The following is a 20,130-nucleotide window of genomic DNA, read 5'->3' as shown; positions in this document are numbered from 1 at the left end:
TGCTACAGGAAGGCAGAAATTGCGCCAAAATTTGAATGAGAAGATACAGCAGAATTTGGAAAGAAGGGGCGTGCAACCTAGCAAGCTTAAAAGGGAGATGAGACGCTCCCTACGTCATCACGCCCTGACGAAGCCCGACACACCCAACGGGTGAAACGCGCGTCGGCATTGGACAAGCCGACACGGTACATGTGGTCAGTGTGAACGCCACTGAACGGAGACACAACAAGCATCGCATCCAGGAAAAGTTTGGAGGTCCCGGGAAAACCACTGATGGTTATACAGCAAGCATCAGTCTGAGGACTTTACAGGAGACAGGTCGTATGTTGTCATAACTTGGCCTGATAAATAGGCAAACTGATGCTCGATCTGGATATCGTTACCCTGCAGAGAGGGTGGAAACAGAAGTCACTCTACATATAAGAGTTTGTCATTTCTATCTATCGCTCATGGCATACTAACATTTTGCATACTTGATCTGCAACTCTACACTTTGCACCATGCTTGTCATCTTTTCATGACTTTTCCATCTTATGCATATATGATCTAATGCTAAGGATCTCTGCAATGACTTTTCAAACATCACGCTGAGCATATTTTATCTCTGCTTTTTGATGCTTGCTTGCTTATTTACAGACAAATGTAAATATTTTGAGGCACATTATCAGTAACTACTTAGATCCCATCACTATACCTGCCCGGCATTAAGCCTTATTTGATAAGGTGCCGTACGCAGCAGGGTGTAGTAGTTTGATAACTGTTCCTCACTAATATATCTTAGTAATACTTTGTACGATTATCACTATGCTCTTGCTCTAACCTGTATCATATATACTTGTACTATATCTTGAGGCACATAGTCAGAAACTTTCTTGTTCCCATTTTGATATCTGCTCGGCAGATTGCCTTATATTTCTAAAAGGTGCAGACTGCAGTAAGAAGCAGCAGTCTGACTATAGTTTCCCAAGACATATATTGCACTTATAGCGTTGTGAGTACATTGAGATACCTTTGTCTAATATTATATAGAAGTAACGTCTTTTATTAATATATCCTGTTCATGCTTGAACACTCACCCCTGACCGGTCAGGTTTGTTAATTATTACGTTTTATGTTTCTATTACACACACTACTTGGTCATTTGTGTATTTACCTATTGCTAAGTATATTCCTAAGATAATTTTGTCCTAGGATTCTAGTGTCAGAGATTGGTCTCTCTTGAAGCCATTACAGCTTTCATTGGATACACCTCATTACATTTTTTTGAGCTTAATAAAACTTTTTTAAAAGAGTGCTGATTTCCCTGTCTTTTATCCTGGTATCCAATTTTTCCAGGATTTTCTCTTTCTTGTCAAATCATGAAATTTATTTAAGGGTCTGCACCACATATTCAATTACAGCCATACTAGTATTTATTTTGGAACTATATGGTCTTTTTCTAGAAGCTCCTAGCAGTTGCGTCCCCTCCGTATTTCTTCCTCTATATATATATATACATTCCTTTCTACTATTCCTGCGCCTATATGTGTATATACAGTATATACATTCCTTTCTACCATTCCTGCGCCTATATGTGTATATACATTCCTTTCTACCATTCCTGCGCCTATATGTGTATATAGAATATATACATTCCTTTCTGCTATTCCTCCACCTATGTGTATATACAGGATATACATTCCTTCTGCTATCCCTGTTCTTATGTGTGCATTAACTATATACATTACTTTCATCTATTACTGAGCCACTGTGTATATCCTGTGTATATATATATTTATTTATTTCTACTATTCCTGCGCCTATATGTGTATATACAGTATATACATTCCTTTCTGCTATTCCTGCACCTATGTGTATATAGAGTATATACATTCCTTTCTGCTATTCCTGCGCCTATATGTGTATATAGAGTATATACATTCCTTTCTACTATTCCTGCGCCTATATGTGCATATACAGTATATACATTCCTTTCTATCATTCCTGCGCCTATATGTGTATATACAGTATATACATTCCTTTCTGCTATTCCTGCGCCTATATGTGTATATTTATTCCTTTCTGCTATTCCTGCACCTATATGTGTATACACATTCCTTTCTGCTATTCCTGCACCTATATGTGTATACACATTCCTTTCTGCTATTCCTGCACCTATATGTGTATACACATTCCTTTCTGCTATTCCTGCACCTATATGTGTATACACATTCCTTTCTGCTATTCCTGCACCTATATGTGTATATACATTCCTTTCTGCTATTCCTGCACCTATATGTGTATATACATTCCTTTCTGCTATTCCTGCACCTATATGTGTATATATATTCCTTTCTGCTATTCCTGCACCTATATGTGTATATTTATTCCTTTCTGCTATTCCTGCGCCTATATGTGTATATACATTCCTTTCTGCTATTCCTGCGCCTATATGTGTATATTTATTCCTTTCTGCTATTCCTGCGCCTATATGTGTATATTTATTCCTTTCTGCTATTCCTGCGCCTATATGTTTATATACAGTATATACATTCCTTTCTGCTATTCCTGCGCCTATATGTTTATATACAGTATATACATTCCTTTCTGCTATTCCTGCGCCTATATGTTTATATACAGTATATACATTCCTTTCTGCTATTCCTGCGCCATTGTGTATACACATTCCTTTCTGCTATTTCTGCACCTATATGTGTATATTTATTCCTTTCTGCTATTCCTGCGCCTATATGTGTATATACATTCCTTTCTGCTATTCCTGCGCCTATATGTGTATATACATTCCTTTCTGCTATTCCTGCACCTATATGTGTATATTTATTCCTTTCTGCTATTCCTGCGCCTATATGTGTATATTTATTCCTTTCTGCTATTCCTGCGCCTATATGTTTATATACAGTATATACATTCCTTTCTGCTATTCCTGCGCCTATATGTTTATATACAGTATATACATTCCTTTCTGCTATTCCTGCGCCTATATGTTTATATACAGTATATACATTCCTTTCTGCTATTCCTGCGCCATTGTGTATACACCTATATGTGTATATTTATTCCTTTCTGCTATTCCTGCGCCTATATGTGTATATACATTCCTTTCTGCTATTCATGCACCTATATGTGTATATTTATTCCTTTCTGCTATTCCTGCGCCTATATGTTTATATACAGTATATACATTCCTTTCTACTATTCCTGTGCCTATATGTGTATATTTATTCCTTTCTGCTATTCCTGCGCCTATATGTGTATATACATTCCTTTCTGCTATTCCTGCGCCTATATATGTATATTTATTCATTTTTTGCTATTCCTGCGCCTATATGTGTATATTTATTCCTTTCTGCTATTCCTGCGCCTATATGTGTATATACATTCCTTTCTGCTATTCCTGTGCCTATATGTGTATATTTATTCCTTTCTGCTATTCCTGCGCCTATATGTGTATATACATTCCTTTCTGCTATTCCTGTGCCTATATGTGTATATTTATTCCTTTCTGCTATTCCTGTGCCTATATGTGTATATTTATTCCTTTCTGCTATTCCTGTGCCTATATGTGTATATTTATTCCTTTCTGCTATTCCTGCGCCTATATGTGTATATACATTCCTTTCTGCTATTCCTGCGCCTATATGTGTATATTTATTCATTTTTTGCTATTCCTGCGCCTATATGTGTATATTTATTCCTTTCTGCTATTCCTGCGCCTATATGTGTATATACATTCCTTTCTGCTATTCCTGTGCCTATATGTGTATATTTATTCATTTTTTGCTATTCCTGCGCCTATATGTGTATATTTATTCCTTTCTGCTATTCCTGCACCTATATGTGTATATTTATTCCTTTCTGCTATTCCTGTGCCTATATGTGTATATTTATTCCTTTCTGCTATTCCTGCACCTATATGTGTATATTTATTCCTTTCTGCTATTCCTGCGCCTATATGTGTATATTTATTCCTTTCTGCTATTCCTGTGCCTATATGTGTATATTTATTCATTTTTTGCTATTCCTGCGCCTATATGTGTATATTTATTCCTTTCTGCTATTCCTGCACCTATATGTGTATATTTATTCCTTTCCGCTATTCCTGCGCCTATATGTGTATATTTATTCCTTTCTGCTATTCCTGCACCTATATGTGTATATTTATTCCTTTCTGCTATTCCTGCGCCTATATGTGTATATATATTCCTTTCTGCTATTCCTGCGCCTATATGTGTATATGTATTCCTTTCTGCTATTCCTGCACCTATATGTGTATATTTATTCCTTTCTGCTATTCCTGCGCCTATATGTGTATATATATTCCTTTCTGCTATTCCTGCGCCTATATGTGTATATATATTCCTTTCTGCTATTCCTGCACCTATATGTGTATATTTATTCCTTTCTGCTATTCCTGCACCTATATGTGTATATTTATTCCTTTCTGCTATTCCTGCACCTATATGTGTATATTTATTCCTTTCTGCTATTCCTGCACCTATATGTGTATATTTATTCCTTTCTGCTATTCCTGCACCTATATGTGTATATTTATTCCTTTCTGCTATTCCTGCGCCTATATGTTTATATACAGTATATACATTCCTTTCTGCTATTCCTGCGCCTATATGTTTATATACAGTATACACATTCCTTTCTGCTATTCCTGCACCTATATGTGTATATTTATTCCTTTCTGCTATTCCTGCGCCTATATGTTTATATACAGTATATACATTCCTTTTTGCTATTCCTGCACCTATATGTGTATATTTATTCCTTTCTGCTATTCCTGCGCCTATATGTGTATATATATTCCTTTCTGCTATTCCTGCACCTATATGTGTATATATATTCCTTTCTGCTATTCCTGCACCTATATGGCTATATACATTCCTTTCTGCTATTCCTGTGCCTATATGTGTATATATATTCCTTTCTGCTATTCCTGCGCCTATATGTGTATATATACATTCCTTTCTGCTATTCCTGCACCTATATGTGTATATATATTCCTTTCTGCTATTCCTGCGCCTATATGTGTATATATACATTCCTTTCTGCTATTCCAGCACCTATATGTGTATATATATTCCTTTCTGCTATTTCTGCGCCTATATGTGTATATATATTCCTTTCTGCTATTTCTGCGCCTATATGTGTATATACATTCCTTTCTGCTATTCCTGTGCCTATATGTGTATATATATTCCTTTCTGCTATTCCTGCGCCTATATGTGTATATATACATTCCTTTCTGCTATTCCTGCACCTATATGTGTATATTTATTCCTTTCTGCTATTCCTGCGCCTATATGTGTATATTTATTCCTTTCTGCTATTCCTGCGCCTATATGTGTATATTTATTCCTTTCTGCTATTCCTGCACCTATATGTGTATATACATTCCTTTCTGCTATTCCTGCACCTATATGTTTATATACATTCCTTTCTGCTATTCCTGCACCTATATGTGTATATATATTCCTTTCTGCTATTCCTGCGCCTATATGTTTATATACATTCCTTTCTGCTATTCCTGCACCTATATGTGTATATATATTCCTTTCTGCTATTCCTGCACCTATATGTGTATACACATTCCTTTCTGCTATTCCTGCACCTATATGTGTATATACATTCCTTTCTGCTATTCCTGCACCTATATGTGTATATACATTCCTTTCTGCTATTCCTGCACCTATATGTGTATACACATTCCTTTCTGCTATTCCTGCACCTATATGTGTATACACATTCCTTTCTGCTATTCCTGCACCTATATGTGTATACACATTCCTTTCTGCTATTCCTGCAAACCTATATGTGTATATACATTCCTTTCTGCTATTCCTGCACCTATATGTGTATATTTATTCATTTCTGCTATTCCTGCACCTATATGTGTATATACATTCCTTTCTGCTATTCCTGCACCTATATGTGTATACACATTCCTTTCTGCTATTCCTGTGCCTATATGTGTATATTTATTCCTTTCTGCTATTCCTGCGCCTATATGTGTATATATATTCCTTTCTGCTATTCCTGCGCCTATATGTGTATATATACATTCCTTTCTGCTATTCCTGCACCTATATGTGTATATATATTCCTTTCTGCTATTTCTGCGCCTATATGTGTATATATATTCCTTTCTGCTATTCCTGCACCTATATGGCTATATACATTCCTTTCTGCTATTCCTGTGCCTATATGTGTATATATATTCCTTTCTGCTATTCCTGCGCCTATATGTGTATATATACATTCCTTTCTGCTATTCCTGCACCTATATGTGTATATTTATTCCTTTCTGCTATTCCTGCACCTATATGTGTATATTTATTCCTTTCTGCTATTCCTGCGCCTATATGTGTATATATACATTCCTTTCTGCTATTCCTGCGCCTATATGTGTATATACATTCCTTTCTGCTATTCCTGCACCTATATGTGTATATATATTCCTTTCTGCTATTTCTGCACCTATATGTGTATATATATTCCTTTCTGCTATTCCTGCACCTATATGGCTATATACATTCCTTTCTGCTATTCCTGTGCCTATATGTGTATATATATTCCTTTCTGCTATTCCTGCGCCTATATGTGTATATATACATTCCTTTCTGCTATTCCTGCACCTATATGTGTATATTTATTCCTTTCTGCTATTCCTGCGCCTATATGTGTATATTTATTCCTTTCTGCTATTCCTGCACCTATATGTGTATATACATTCCTTTCTGCTATTCCTGCACCTATATGTTTATATACATTCCTTTCTGCTATTCCTGCACCTATATGTGTATATACATTCCTTTCTGCTATTCCTGCACCTATATGTGTATATTTATTCCTTTCTGCTATTCCTGCACCTATATGTGTATACACATTCCTTTCTGCTATTCCTGCACCTATATGTGTATACACATTCCTTTCTGCTATTCCTGCACCTATATGTGTATACACATTCCTTTCTGCTATTCCTGCACCTATATGTGTATACACATTCCTTTCTGCTATTCCTGCACCTATATGTGTATATACATTCCTTTCTGCTATTCCTGCACCTATATGTGTATATTTATTCCTTTCTGCTATTCCTGCACCTATATGTGTATATACATTCCTTTCTGCTATTCCTGCACCTATATGTGTATACACATTCCTTTCTGCTATTCCTGTGCCTATATGTGTATATTTATTCCTTTCTGCTATTCCTGCGCCTATATGTGTATATATATTCCTTTCTGCTATTCCTGCGCCTATATGTGTATATATACATTCCTTTCTGCTATTCCTGCACCTATATGTGTATATATATTCCTTTCTGCTATTTCTGCGCCTATATGTGTATATATATTCCTTTCTGCTATTCCTGCACCTATATGGCTATATACATTCCTTTCTGCTATTCCTGTGCCTATATGTGTATATATATTCCTTTCTGCTATTCCTGCGCCTATATGTGTATATATACATTCCTTTCTGCTATTCCTGCACCTATATGTGTATATTTATTCCTTTCTGCTATTCCTGCACCTATATGTGTATATACATTCCTTTCTGCTATTCCTGCGCCTATATGTGTATATACATTCCTTTCTGCTATTCCTGCGCCTATATGTGTATATACATTCCTTTCTGCTATTCCTGCACCTATATGTGTATACACATTCCTTTCTGCTATTCCTGTGCCTATATGTGTATATTTATTCCTTTCTGCTATTCCTGCGCCTATATGTGTATATATATTCCTTTCTGCTATTCCTGCGCCTATATGTGTATATATACATTCCTTTCTGCTATTCCTGCACCTATATGTGTATATATATTCCTTTCTGCTATTTCTGCGCCTATATGTGTATATATATTCCTTTCTGCTATTCCTGCACCTATATGGCTATATACATTCCTTTCTGCTATTCCTGTGCCTATATGTGTATATATATTCCTTTCTGCTATTCCTGCGCCTATATGTGTATATATACATTCCTTTCTGCTATTCCTGCACCTATATGTGTATATTTATTCCTTTCTGCTATTCCTGCGCCTATATGTGTATATTTATTCCTTTCTGCTATTCCTGCACCTATATGTGTATATACATTCCTTTCTGCTATTCCTGCACCTATATGTGTATATACATTCCTTTCTGCTATTCCTGCACCTATATGTGTATATACATTCCTTTCTGCTATTCCTGCACCTATATGTGTATACACATTCCTTTCTGCTATTCCTGCACCTATATGTGTATACACATTCCTTTCTGCTATTCCTGCACCTATATGTGTATATATATTCCTTTCTGCTATTTCTGCGCCTATATGTGTATATTTATTCCTTTCTGCTATTCCTGCACCTATATGTGTATATTTATTCCTTTCTGCTATTCCTGCACCTATATGTGTATATACATTCCTTTCTGCTATTCCTGCACCTATATGTGTATATTTATTCCTTTCTGCTATTCCTGCACCTATATGTGTATATACATTCCTCTCTGCGCCTATATGTGTATATTTATTACTTTCTGCTATTCCTGCACCTATATGTGTATATTTATTCCTTTCTGCTATTCCTGCGCCTATATGTGTATATTTATTCCTTTCTGCTATTCCTGCACCTATATGTGTATATTTATTCCTTTCTGCTATTCCTGCACCTATATGTGTATATTTATTCCTTTCTGCTATTCCTGCGCCTATATGTGTATATACATTCCTTTCTGCTATTCCTGCGCCTATATGTGTATATTTATTCCTTTCTGCTATTCCTGCATCTATATGTGTATATACATTCCTTTCTGCTATTCCTGCACCTATATGTGTATATTTATTCCTTTCTGCTATTCCTGCACCTATATGTGTATATTTATTCCTTTCTGCTATTCCTGCACCTATATGTGTATATTTATTCCTTTCTGCTATTCCTGCGCCTATATGTGTATATTTATTCCTCTCTGCCATTCCTGCGCCTATATGGCTATATACATTCCTTTCTGCACCTATATGTGTATATTTATTCCTTTCTGCTATTCCTGCGCCTATATGTTTATATACATTCCTTTCTGCTATTCCTGCGCCTATATGTGTATATACATTCTTTTCTGCTATTCCTGCGCCTATATGTGTATATACATTCCTTCTGCTATTCCTGCGCCTATATGTGTATATTTATTCCTTTCTGCTATTCCTGCGCCTATATGTGTATATTTATTCCTTTCTGCTATTCCTGCGCCTATATGTTTATATATATTCCTTTCTGCTATTCCTGCACCTATATGTGTATATTTATTCCTTTCTGCTATTCCTGCGCCTATATGTGTATATTTATTCCTTTCTGCTATTCCTGCGCCTATATGTTTATATACATTCCTTTCTGCTATTCCTGCGCCTATATGTGTATATACATTCTTTTCTGCTATTCCTGCACCTATATGTGTATATACATTCCTTCTGCTATTCCTGCGCCTATATGTGTATATACATTCCTTTCTGCTATTCCTGTGCCTATATGTGTATATACATTCCTTTCTGCTATTCCTGCGCCTATATGTGTATATTTATTCCTTTCAGCTATTCCTGCGCCTATATGTGTATATACATTCCTTCTGCTATTCCTGCGCCTATATGTGTATATACATTCTTTTCTGCTATTCCTGCGCCTATATGTTTATATACATTCCTTTCTGCTATTCCTGCGCCTATATGTGTATATACATTCTTTTCTGCTATTCCTGCGCCTATATGTTTATATACATTCCTTTCTGCTATTCCTGCGCCTATATGTTTATATACATTCCTTTCTGCTATTCCTGCGCCTATATGTTTATATACATTCCTTTCTGCTATTCCTGCGCCTATATGTGTATATACATTCTTTTCTGCTATTCCTGCGCCTATATGTATATACACATTCCTTCTGCTATTCCTGCGCCTATATGTTTATATACAGTATATACATTCCTTTCTGCTATTCCTGCGCCTATATGTTTATATACATTCCTTTCTGCGCCTATATGTGTACTTTTATTCCTTTCTGCTATTCCTGCACCTATATGTGTACTTTTATTCCTTTCTGCTATTCCTGCACCTATATGTGTATATACATTCCTCTCTGCGCCTATATGTGTATATTTATTCCTTTCTGCTATTCCTGCGCCTATATGTGTATATATATTCCTTTCTGCTATTCCTGCGCCTATATGTGTATATATATTCCTTTCTGCTATTCCTGCACCTATATGTGTATATTTATTCCTTTCTGCTATTCCTGCACCTATATGTGTATATTTATTCCTTTCTGCTATTCCTGCACCTATATGTGTATATTTATTCCTTTCTGCTATTCCTGCACCTATATGTGTATATTTATTCCTTTCTGCTATTCCTGCACCTATATGTGTATATTTATTCCTTTCTGCTATTCCTGCGCCTATATGTTTATATACAGTATATACATTCCTTTCTGCTATTCCTGCGCCTATATGTTTATATACAGTATACACATTCCTTTCTGCTATTCCTGCACCTATATGTGTATATTTATTCCTTTCTGCTATTCCTGCGCCTATATGTTTATATACAGTATACACATTCCTTTCTGCTATTCCTGCACCTATATGTGTATATTTATTCCTTTCTGCTATTCCTGCACCTATATGTGTATATTTATTCCTTTCTGCTATTCCTGCGCCTATATGTGTATATATATTCCTTTCTGCTATTCCTGCACCTATATGTGTATATATATTCCTTTCTGCTATTCCTGCACCTATATGTGTATATATATTCCTTTCTGCTATTCCTGTGCCTATATGTGTATATATATTCCTTTCTGCTATTCCTGCGCCTATATGTGTATATATACATTCCTTTCTGCTATTCCTGCACCTATATGTGTATATTTATTCCTTTCTGCTATTCCTGCGCCTATATGTGTATATACATTCCTTTCTGCTATTCCTGCACCTATATGTGTATATACATTCCTTTCTGCTATTCCTGCACCTATATGTGTATATACATTCCTTTCTGCTATTCCTGCACCTATATGTGTATATTTATTCCTTTCTGCTATTCCTGCGCCTATATGTGTATATATATTCCTTTCTGCTATTCCTGCACCTATATGTGTATATATATTCCTCTCTGCTATTCCTGCGCCTATATGTGTATATATATTCCTTTCTGCTATTCCTGTGCCTATATGTGTATATATATTCCTTTCTGCTATTCCTGCGCCTATATGTGTATATATACATTCCTTTCTGCTATGCCTGCACCTATATGTGTATATTTATTCCTTTCTGCTATTCCTGCGCCTATATGTGTATATACATTCCTTTCTGCTATTCCTGCACCTATATGTGTATATACATTCCTTTCTGCTATTCCTGCACCTATATGTGTATATACATTCCTTTCTGCTATTGCTGCACCTATATGTGTATATTTATTCCTTTCTGCTATTCTTGCACCTATATGTGTATATACATTCCTTTCTGCTATTCCTGCACCTATATGTTTATATACATTCCTTTCTGCTATTCCTGCACCTATATGTGTATATATATTCCTTTCTGCTATTCCTGCGCCTATGTGTTTATATACATTCCTTTCTGCTATTCCTGCACCTATATGTGTATACACATTCCTTTCTGCTATTCCTGCACCTATATGTGTATATACATTCCTTTCTGCTATTCCTGCACCTATATGTGTATATACATTCCTTTCTGCTATTCCTGCACCTATATGTGTATACACATTCCTTTCTGCTATTCCTGTGCCTATATGTGTATATACATTCCTTTCTGCTATTCCTGCACCTATATGTGTATACACATTCCTTTCTGCTATTCCTGCACCTATATGTGTATACACATTCCTTTCTGCTATTCCTGTGCCTATATGTGTATATACATTCCTTTCTGCTATTCCTGCACCTATATGTGTATACACATTCCTTTCTGCTATTCCTGTGCCTATATGTGTATATACATTCCTTTCTGCTATTCCTGCACCTATATGTGTATACACATTCCTTTCTGCTATTCCTGCACCTATATGTGTATATACATTCCTTTCTGCTATTCCTGCACCTATATGTGTATACACATTCCTTTCTGCTATTCCTGTGCCTATATGTGTATATTTATTCCTTTCTGCTATTCCTGTGCCTATATGTGTATATATATTCCTTTCTGCTATTCCTGCGCCTATATGTGTATATTTATTCCTTTCTGCTATTCCTGCGCCTATATGTGTATATTTATTCCTTTCTGCTATTCCTGTGCCTATATGTGTATATTTATTCCTTTCTGCTATTCCTGCGCCTATATGGCTATATACATTCCTTTCTGCACCTATATGTGTATATTTATTCCTTTCTGCTATTCCTGCGCCTATATGTGTATATTTATTCTTTTCTGCTATTCCTGCGTCTATATGTGTATATTTATTCCTTTCTGCTATTCCTGTGCCTATATGTGTATATTTATTCCTTTCTGCTATTCCTGCGCCTATATGGCTATATACATTCCTTTCTGCACCTATATGTGTATATTTATTCCTTTCTGCTATTCCTGCGCCTATATGTGTATATATATTCCTTTCTGCTATTCCTGCGCCTATATGTGTATATTTATTCCTTTCTGCTATTCCTGCGCCTATATGTGTATATTTATTCCTTTCTGCTATTCCTGTGCCTATATGTGTATATTTATTCCTTTCTGCTATTCCTGCGCCTATATGGCTATATACATTCCTTTCTGCACCTATATGTGTATATTTATTCCTTTCTGCTATTCCTGCGCCTATATGTGTATATTTATTCCTTTCTGCTATTTCTGCACCTATATGTGTATATTTATTCCTTTCTGCTATTCCTGTGCCTATATGTGTATATTTATTCCTTTCTGCTATTCCTGCGCCTATATGGCTATATACATTCCTTTCTGCACCTATATGTGTATATTTATTCCTTTCTGCTATTCCTGCGCCTATATGTGTATATTTATTCCTTTCTGCTATTTCTGCACCTATTTGTGTATACACATTCCTTTCTGCTATTCCTGCACCTATATGTGTATACACATTCCTTTCTGCTATTCCTGCACCTATATGTGTATATACATTCCTTTCTGCTATTCCTGCACCTATATGTGTATATTTATTCCTTTCTGCTATTCCTGCACTTATATGTGTATATACATTCCTTTCTGCTATTCCTGCACCTATATGTGTATATTTATTCCTTTCTGCTATTCCTGCGCCTATATGTGTATATTTATTCCTTTCTGCTATTCCTGTGCCTATATGTGTATATTTATTCCTTTCTGCTATTCCTGCGCCTATATGTGTATATTTATTCCTTTCTGCTATTCCTGCGCCTATATGTGTATATTTATTCCTTTCTGCTATTCCTGTGCCTATATGTGTACATTCCTTTCTGCTATTCCTGCACCTATATGTGTATACACATTCCTTTCTGCTATTCCTGTGCCTATATGTGTATATTTATTCCTTTCTGCTATTCCTGTGCCTATATGTGTATATATATTCCTTTCTGCTATTCCTGCGCCTATATGTGTATATTTATTCCTTTCTGCTATTCCTGCGCCTATATGTGTATATTTATTCCTTTCTGCTATTCCTGTGCCTATATGTGTATATTTATTCCTTTCTGCTATTCCTGCGCCTATATGGCTATATACATTCCTTTCTGCACCTATATGTGTATATTTATTCCTTTCTGCTATTCCTGCGCCTATATGTGTATATATATTCCTTTCTGCTATTCCTGCGCCTATATGTGTATATTTATTCCTTTCTGCTATTCCTGCGCCTATATGTGTATATTTATTCCTTTCTGCTATTCCTGTGCCTATATGTGTATATTTATTCCTTTCTGCTATTCCTGCGCCTATATGGCTATATACATTCCTTTCTGCACCTATATGTGTATATTTATTCCTTTCTGCTATTCCTGCGCCTATATGTGTATATTTATTCCTTTCTGCTATTTCTGCACCTATATGTGTATATTTATTCCTTTCTGCTATTCCTGTGCCTATATGTGTATATTTATTCCTTTCTGCTATTCCTGCGCCTATATGGCTATATACATTCCTTTCTGCACCTATATGTGTATATTTATTCCTTTCTGCTATTCCTGCGCCTATATGTGTATATTTATTCCTTTCTGCTATTTCTGCACCTATATGTGTATACACATTCCTTTCTGCTATTCCTGCACCTATATGTGTATACACATTCCTTTCTGCTATTCCTGCACCTATATGTGTATATACATTCCTTTCTGCTATTCCTGCACCTATATGTGTATATTTATTCCTTTCTGCTATTCCTGCACTTATATGTGTATATACATTCCTTTCTGCTATTCCTGCACCTATATGTGTATATTTATTCCTTTCTGCTATTCCTGCGCCTATATGTGTATATTTATTCCTTTCTGCTATTCCTGTGCCTATATGTGTATATTTATTCCTTTCTGCTATTCCTGCGCCTATATGTGTATATTTATTCCTTTCTGCTATTCCTGCGCCTATATGTGTATATTTATTCCTTTCTGCTATTCCTGTGCCTATATGTGTAAATTTATTCCTTTCTGCTATTCCTGCGCCTATATGTGTATATACATTCCTTTCTGCTATTCCTGCACCTATATGTGTATACACATTCCTTTCTGCTATTCCTGCACCTATATGTGTATATACATTCCTTTCTGCTATTCCTGTGCCTATATGTGTATATTTATTCCTTTCTGCTATTCCTGCGCCTATATGGCTATATACATTCCTTTCTGCACCTATATGTGTATATTTATTCCTTTCTGCTATTCCTGCGCCTATATGTGTATATTTATTCTTTTCTGCTATTCCTGCGCCTATATGTGTATATACATTCCTTCTGCTATTCCTGCGCCTATATGTGTATATTTATTCCTTTCTGCTATTCCTGCGCCTATATGTGTATATTTATTCCTTTCTGCTATTCCTGCGCCTATATGTTTATATATATTCCTTTCTGCTATTCCTGCACCTATATGTGTATATTTATTCCTTTCTGCTATTCCTGCGCCTATATGTGTATATTTATTCCTTTCTGCTATTCCTGCGCCTATATGTTTATATACATTCCTTTCTGCTATTCCTGCGCCTATATGTGTATATTTATTCTTTTCTGCTATTCCTGCACCTATATGTGTATATACATTCCTTCTGCTATTCCTGCGCCTATATGTGTATATACATTCCTTTCTGCTATTCCTGCGCCTATATGTGTATATTTATTCCTTTCTGCTATTCCTGCGCCTATATGTGTATATACATTCCTTCTGCTATTCCTGCGCCTATATGTGTATATACATTCTTTTCTGCTATTCCTGCGCCTATATGTTTATATACATTCCTTTCTGCTATTCCTGCGCCTATATGTGTATATTTATTCTTTTCTGCTATTCCTGCGCCTATATGTTTATATACATTCCTTTCTGCTATTCCTGCGCCTATATGTTTATATACATTCCTTTCTGCTATTCCTGCGCCTATATGTTTATATACATTCCTTTCTGCTATTCCTGCGCCTATATGTGTATATACATTCTTTTCTGCTATTCCTGCGCCTATATGTATATACATTCCTTCTGCTATTCCTGCGCCTATATGTTTATATACAGTATATACATTCCTTTCTGCGCCTATATGTGTACTTTTATTCCTTTCTGCTATTCCTGCACCTATATGTGTATATATATTCCTTTCTGCGCCTATATGTGTACTTTTATTCCTTTCTGCTATTCCTGCGCCTATATGTGTATATACATTCCTTTCTGCTATTCCTGCGCCTATATGTGTATATATATTCCTTTCTGCTATTCCTGCGCCTATATGTGTATATTTATTCCTTTCTGCTATTCCTGCGCCTATATGTGTATATATATTCCTTTCTGCGCCTATATGTGTACTTTTATTCCTTTCTGCTATTCCTGCACCTATATGTGTATATTTATTCCTTTCTGCTATTCCTGCGCCTATATGTGTATATTTATTCCATTCTGCTATTCCTGCGCCTATATGTGTATATACATTCCTTTCTGCTATTCCTGCACCTATATGTGTATATTTATTCCTTTCTGCTATTCCTGCACCTATATGTGTATATATATTCCTTTCTGCTATTCCTGCACCTATATGTGTATATACATTCCTTTCTGCTATTCCAGCACCTATGTGTATATACACTATATACATTTTCGCCTGCAATTCCTGCGCCTATGGGAGAATCCAAATTTACATTTCGGGATCTCTGGTTACATGTAAAATGGTGGAACTTGTATTGTTAAAGAATTGTTCATATGGTGTTTATTTATATTAAAAAAACATAATTGTGGCTTTGATTCATACAATTTCTTACAATTTTCACTACCATGAAATAAATGTGGCCCCCATTTTGAAAGGTCAGACACGCCAGCTCTATGATGATCATACCATTATTTAATCATTAATGCAAGGGACGTAGTAGTGTATTAGCTTGTAATGTACTATATAAAAACTATGCTTGTTTGGGAAATTATTGCCACGTTTGTGATAACATTTCTCACGCACATGATCAGCCTCAGATACTGACACTGCTGTGTATTTCTTTATGTCCATTTAAATGATTCTATAAAATGTTGTTTAACAAACTATTTAATATGTAACAGAGAATCAGATTTCAACAGAAAACATTCTACTCACTCCTCATAATACTCCAGTCCCAGAACCCCTTTGTTCTTGACAACATAAAACTCTTTTGGGATAAGGCTCTCCTCGACACCCCCTTCCTATGGAAATGACAGCATTAGAGAGAACATTTGCAGAACATATTATTATTATCCTTTATTTGTATAGTGGCGCCAAATTCCGTAACGCTGGGCGTACGACTTATTAGCTAAATAACTAATGTTCAATATGCCTCAATGAAAGTTCTACTCTGCATTACTAAAATGCTGAAAATAAAATAAAAAGAAGAATATTTTATAACACAGGAACTTTACATGAAATTAAAGTATCAGAGTCCATAAATGAACTTTTCTTGGAACACAGCAACTTTGATTTGTCTATGTATTGTCTACAGACACTTTAGTAGAGTACTTGCAAAAAAGACCATGGTTTCTGATATAAGAACAGCAACTGTGATGTCTTTTCTGGTCCCTATAAATCTATATTTAAAGGGATAGTAAACACCAAAAATGTTATTGTTGACAGACTTGCATTTCAGGCAATTAGTGTTGACTCTTAAATAACTCCACGTGTGTAAGCACAATGCCATTTATATGAAACACATGAACTAACACCCTCTTGCTGTGAAAAACTGTCAAATGCATTGAGATAAGAGGCGGCCTTCAAGGGCTTAGAAAATAGCATATGAGTCTACTTAGGTTTAGCTTTCAACTAAGAATACCAAAAGAACAAAGCTAATTTGATGATAAAAGTAAATTAGAAAGTTGTATAAAATGACGTTTGCTTCCTTTAATTCTGTATATAAAATGTATAGTCTATTTTACAGAGCTGGTGATAACAATGATGTTGAGAAGTCAGAGCTTCTCAATATGTTGGTGACTAAATATTGTGAGATTTAGAATTCTGCTGTAGTTTCGGGGCAATTCCAATTGTTGCAGTAATGTTAGAGTTAATACTAGCGATGCCCGAGAGGTCTATAAAGCAAAGAACATACTACTAGACTCTATACAAAACGGTAACGGTATTGTTCACAGTGTCACGTTGTGTTATCCTCTTTTGTAACAGATCAGCTGACACTAAAATGCTGTAAAGCATGTATTCATGTGAAATCATTATCTTACGGTAGACTGAAGCGAGATTTCATTACTCAGGGTACCAGCATGATGAGAAGAAACAGCTTTTTTCTTCTTTTCCAGAAGTAACGCATCGCAGAGAAATGAGATGTCCCTGAAAAAAAAAGTCACATTCCAGCTATACGTGTTTTAGAGAGCCAATACAGGTGCCAATACCAATACCAGTACCAATACAGGTACCAATACCGATACCAATACCAATACAGGTACCAATACAGGTATCAATACCAATACAGGTACCAATACAGGTATCAATACCAATACAGGTACCAATACAGGTATCAATACCAATACAGGTACCAATACAGGTACCAATACAGGTACCAATACCAATACAGGTATCAATACCAATACAGGTACCAATACCAATACAGGTACCAATACCAATACAGGTATCAATACCAATACTAATAAAGGTACCAATACAGATACCAATTCCCAAAATCTGAAATTCCAAAATCCAAACTTATTATGAAAACCAAACTTTTTAATTAAGATATTTTTTTAAATAAAATTAGGAAACAAAAATACTGTTTTTTTCCAGCCAATCTTCTCTGTCTGTGTCTTTCGTTTGATTTTTGTGTTCTAAAAAGCACATGATGGTCTATAGTTATTTAAAACAACACATATTACCTATCTGATTACAGTACTGTACTGTCTGTAAGGAACTATTTATACAATAGTACGGAAACATGAGATAAAACTACCTTTAGGTTACATGTATAAGCTGTATTATGACATAAGATATTGTTCTTTACTCCTGGTGCCATCCCCTTCTCCAAACTGTCCCATTTTAAAGATGCAAATATTCCGAAATCCAAACCTTTTCCGGTTCCAAGCAGTTTAATAAAGGATTTTCTACCAGTACTGCTACACAATTTGTACACAAGTAAATATGTAAATAATCCCTTTTTTCCCTCTCTTGTAGCTAAATGGCTCTGCTAGCCCTGTGTTTTTGCTTTGACTTTTGAACTGTATTAGTATTGTAAACCCTATTTTATCTATGTGTTTTATATTTATTTTTTTCTATCATGACTGCCTTTTTCTTTTTGACTTAAAGGGACACTAAACCCAAATGTTTTCTTTCATGATTCAGATAGAGCAGCAATTTTAAGAAACTTTCTAATTGACTCCTTTAATAATTTTTTATCGTTCCCTTTGTATCTTTATTTGAAAAAGCAGGAATGAAAGCTTAGGAACCGGCCCATTTTTGGTTCATCACCCTAGGTAGCACTTGCTGATTGGTGGCTACATTTAGCTACCAATCAGCAAGCGCTACCCAGGTGCTCAACCTAAAATGGGTCAGCATCTAAGCTTTCATTCCTGCTTTTCAAATAAAGATACCAAGAGAACAAGGAGTCAATTAGAAAGTTGCTTAAAATTACATGCTCTATCTGAATCATGAAAGAAAAACAAATTGGGTTTAGTGTCCCTTTAATAGATGAAACTTCTAATAAAATAATATAAATAAAACGTGCAAACATAATATATGTAGATAATAAAGTAAAAATTATAAATATATTAATAGAATAATTATGTTGTTTTTTTACACAAAAGCAAGACATTTTTAATGTCCTTTGACACCAGATTCCTGGATATATATAGAACTTATAGAATAATGATTGATTCAAACGCATTATCCCAAATATGAAACTGACTGTCTGAAAATAAGGAAAGTTGAACATTCTGAGTCAAGGCAAATAAATGTTTGAATACATATATTTAGAACTTTATATAAAAAGTGCCCAACCATAGCTTAGAGTGTCACAGAAAATAAGACTTACTTACCCCAGGACACTCATCTACATGTTTGTAGAAAGCCAAACCAGTACTGAAACGAAAATCAGTAGAGGTAATGGTATATATAAGAGTATATCGTCAATCTGAAAAGGGAGGTAAGAGATGAATCTCTACGACCGATAAAAGAGAACCTATGAAATAGACCCCGTAGAAGGAGATCACTGCATTCAAATAGGCAATACTCTCCTCACATCCCTCTGACATTCACTGCACGCTGAGAGGAAAACCGGGCTCCAACCTGCTGCGGAGCGCATATCAACGTAGAATCTAGCACAAACTTACTTCACCACCTCCATAGGAGGCAAAGTTTGTAAAACTGAATTGTGGGTGTGGTGAGGGGTGTATTTATAGGCATTTTAAGGTTTGGGAAACTTTGCCCCTCCTGGTAGGAATGTATATCCCATACGTCACTAGCTCATGGACTCTTGCTAATTACAT

At 35.4% G+C, this 20,130-nt stretch overlaps 1 protein-coding gene across 1 annotated transcript in view; it reads right to left on the bottom strand.

The window, feature by feature from the left end:
- The window catches only part of AXDND1 (axonemal dynein light chain domain containing 1), a 109,452-nt gene that overhangs the window by 67,085 nt on the left and 22,237 nt on the right, over positions 1-20,130 (bottom strand). Inside the window, exons 5-6 of the mRNA XM_053693111.1 lie at positions 17,881-17,986; positions 16,775-16,860 (exon numbers count right to left, since the gene is read on the bottom strand). Of these exons, the coding sequence (XP_053549086.1) occupies positions 16,775-16,860; positions 17,881-17,986 (192 nt within the window). The remainder of the gene's footprint in view (positions 1-16,774; positions 16,861-17,880; positions 17,987-20,130) is intronic.

This window comes from Bombina bombina, chromosome 10 (genome assembly GCF_027579735.1).
Source record: "Bombina bombina isolate aBomBom1 chromosome 10, aBomBom1.pri, whole genome shotgun sequence".
Taxonomy (NCBI): Eukaryota; Metazoa; Chordata; class Amphibia; order Anura; family Bombinatoridae; genus Bombina; species Bombina bombina.
Note: the sequence above shows the minus strand (reverse complement) of the source record. Positions and strands in the feature narration are given on the sequence as shown.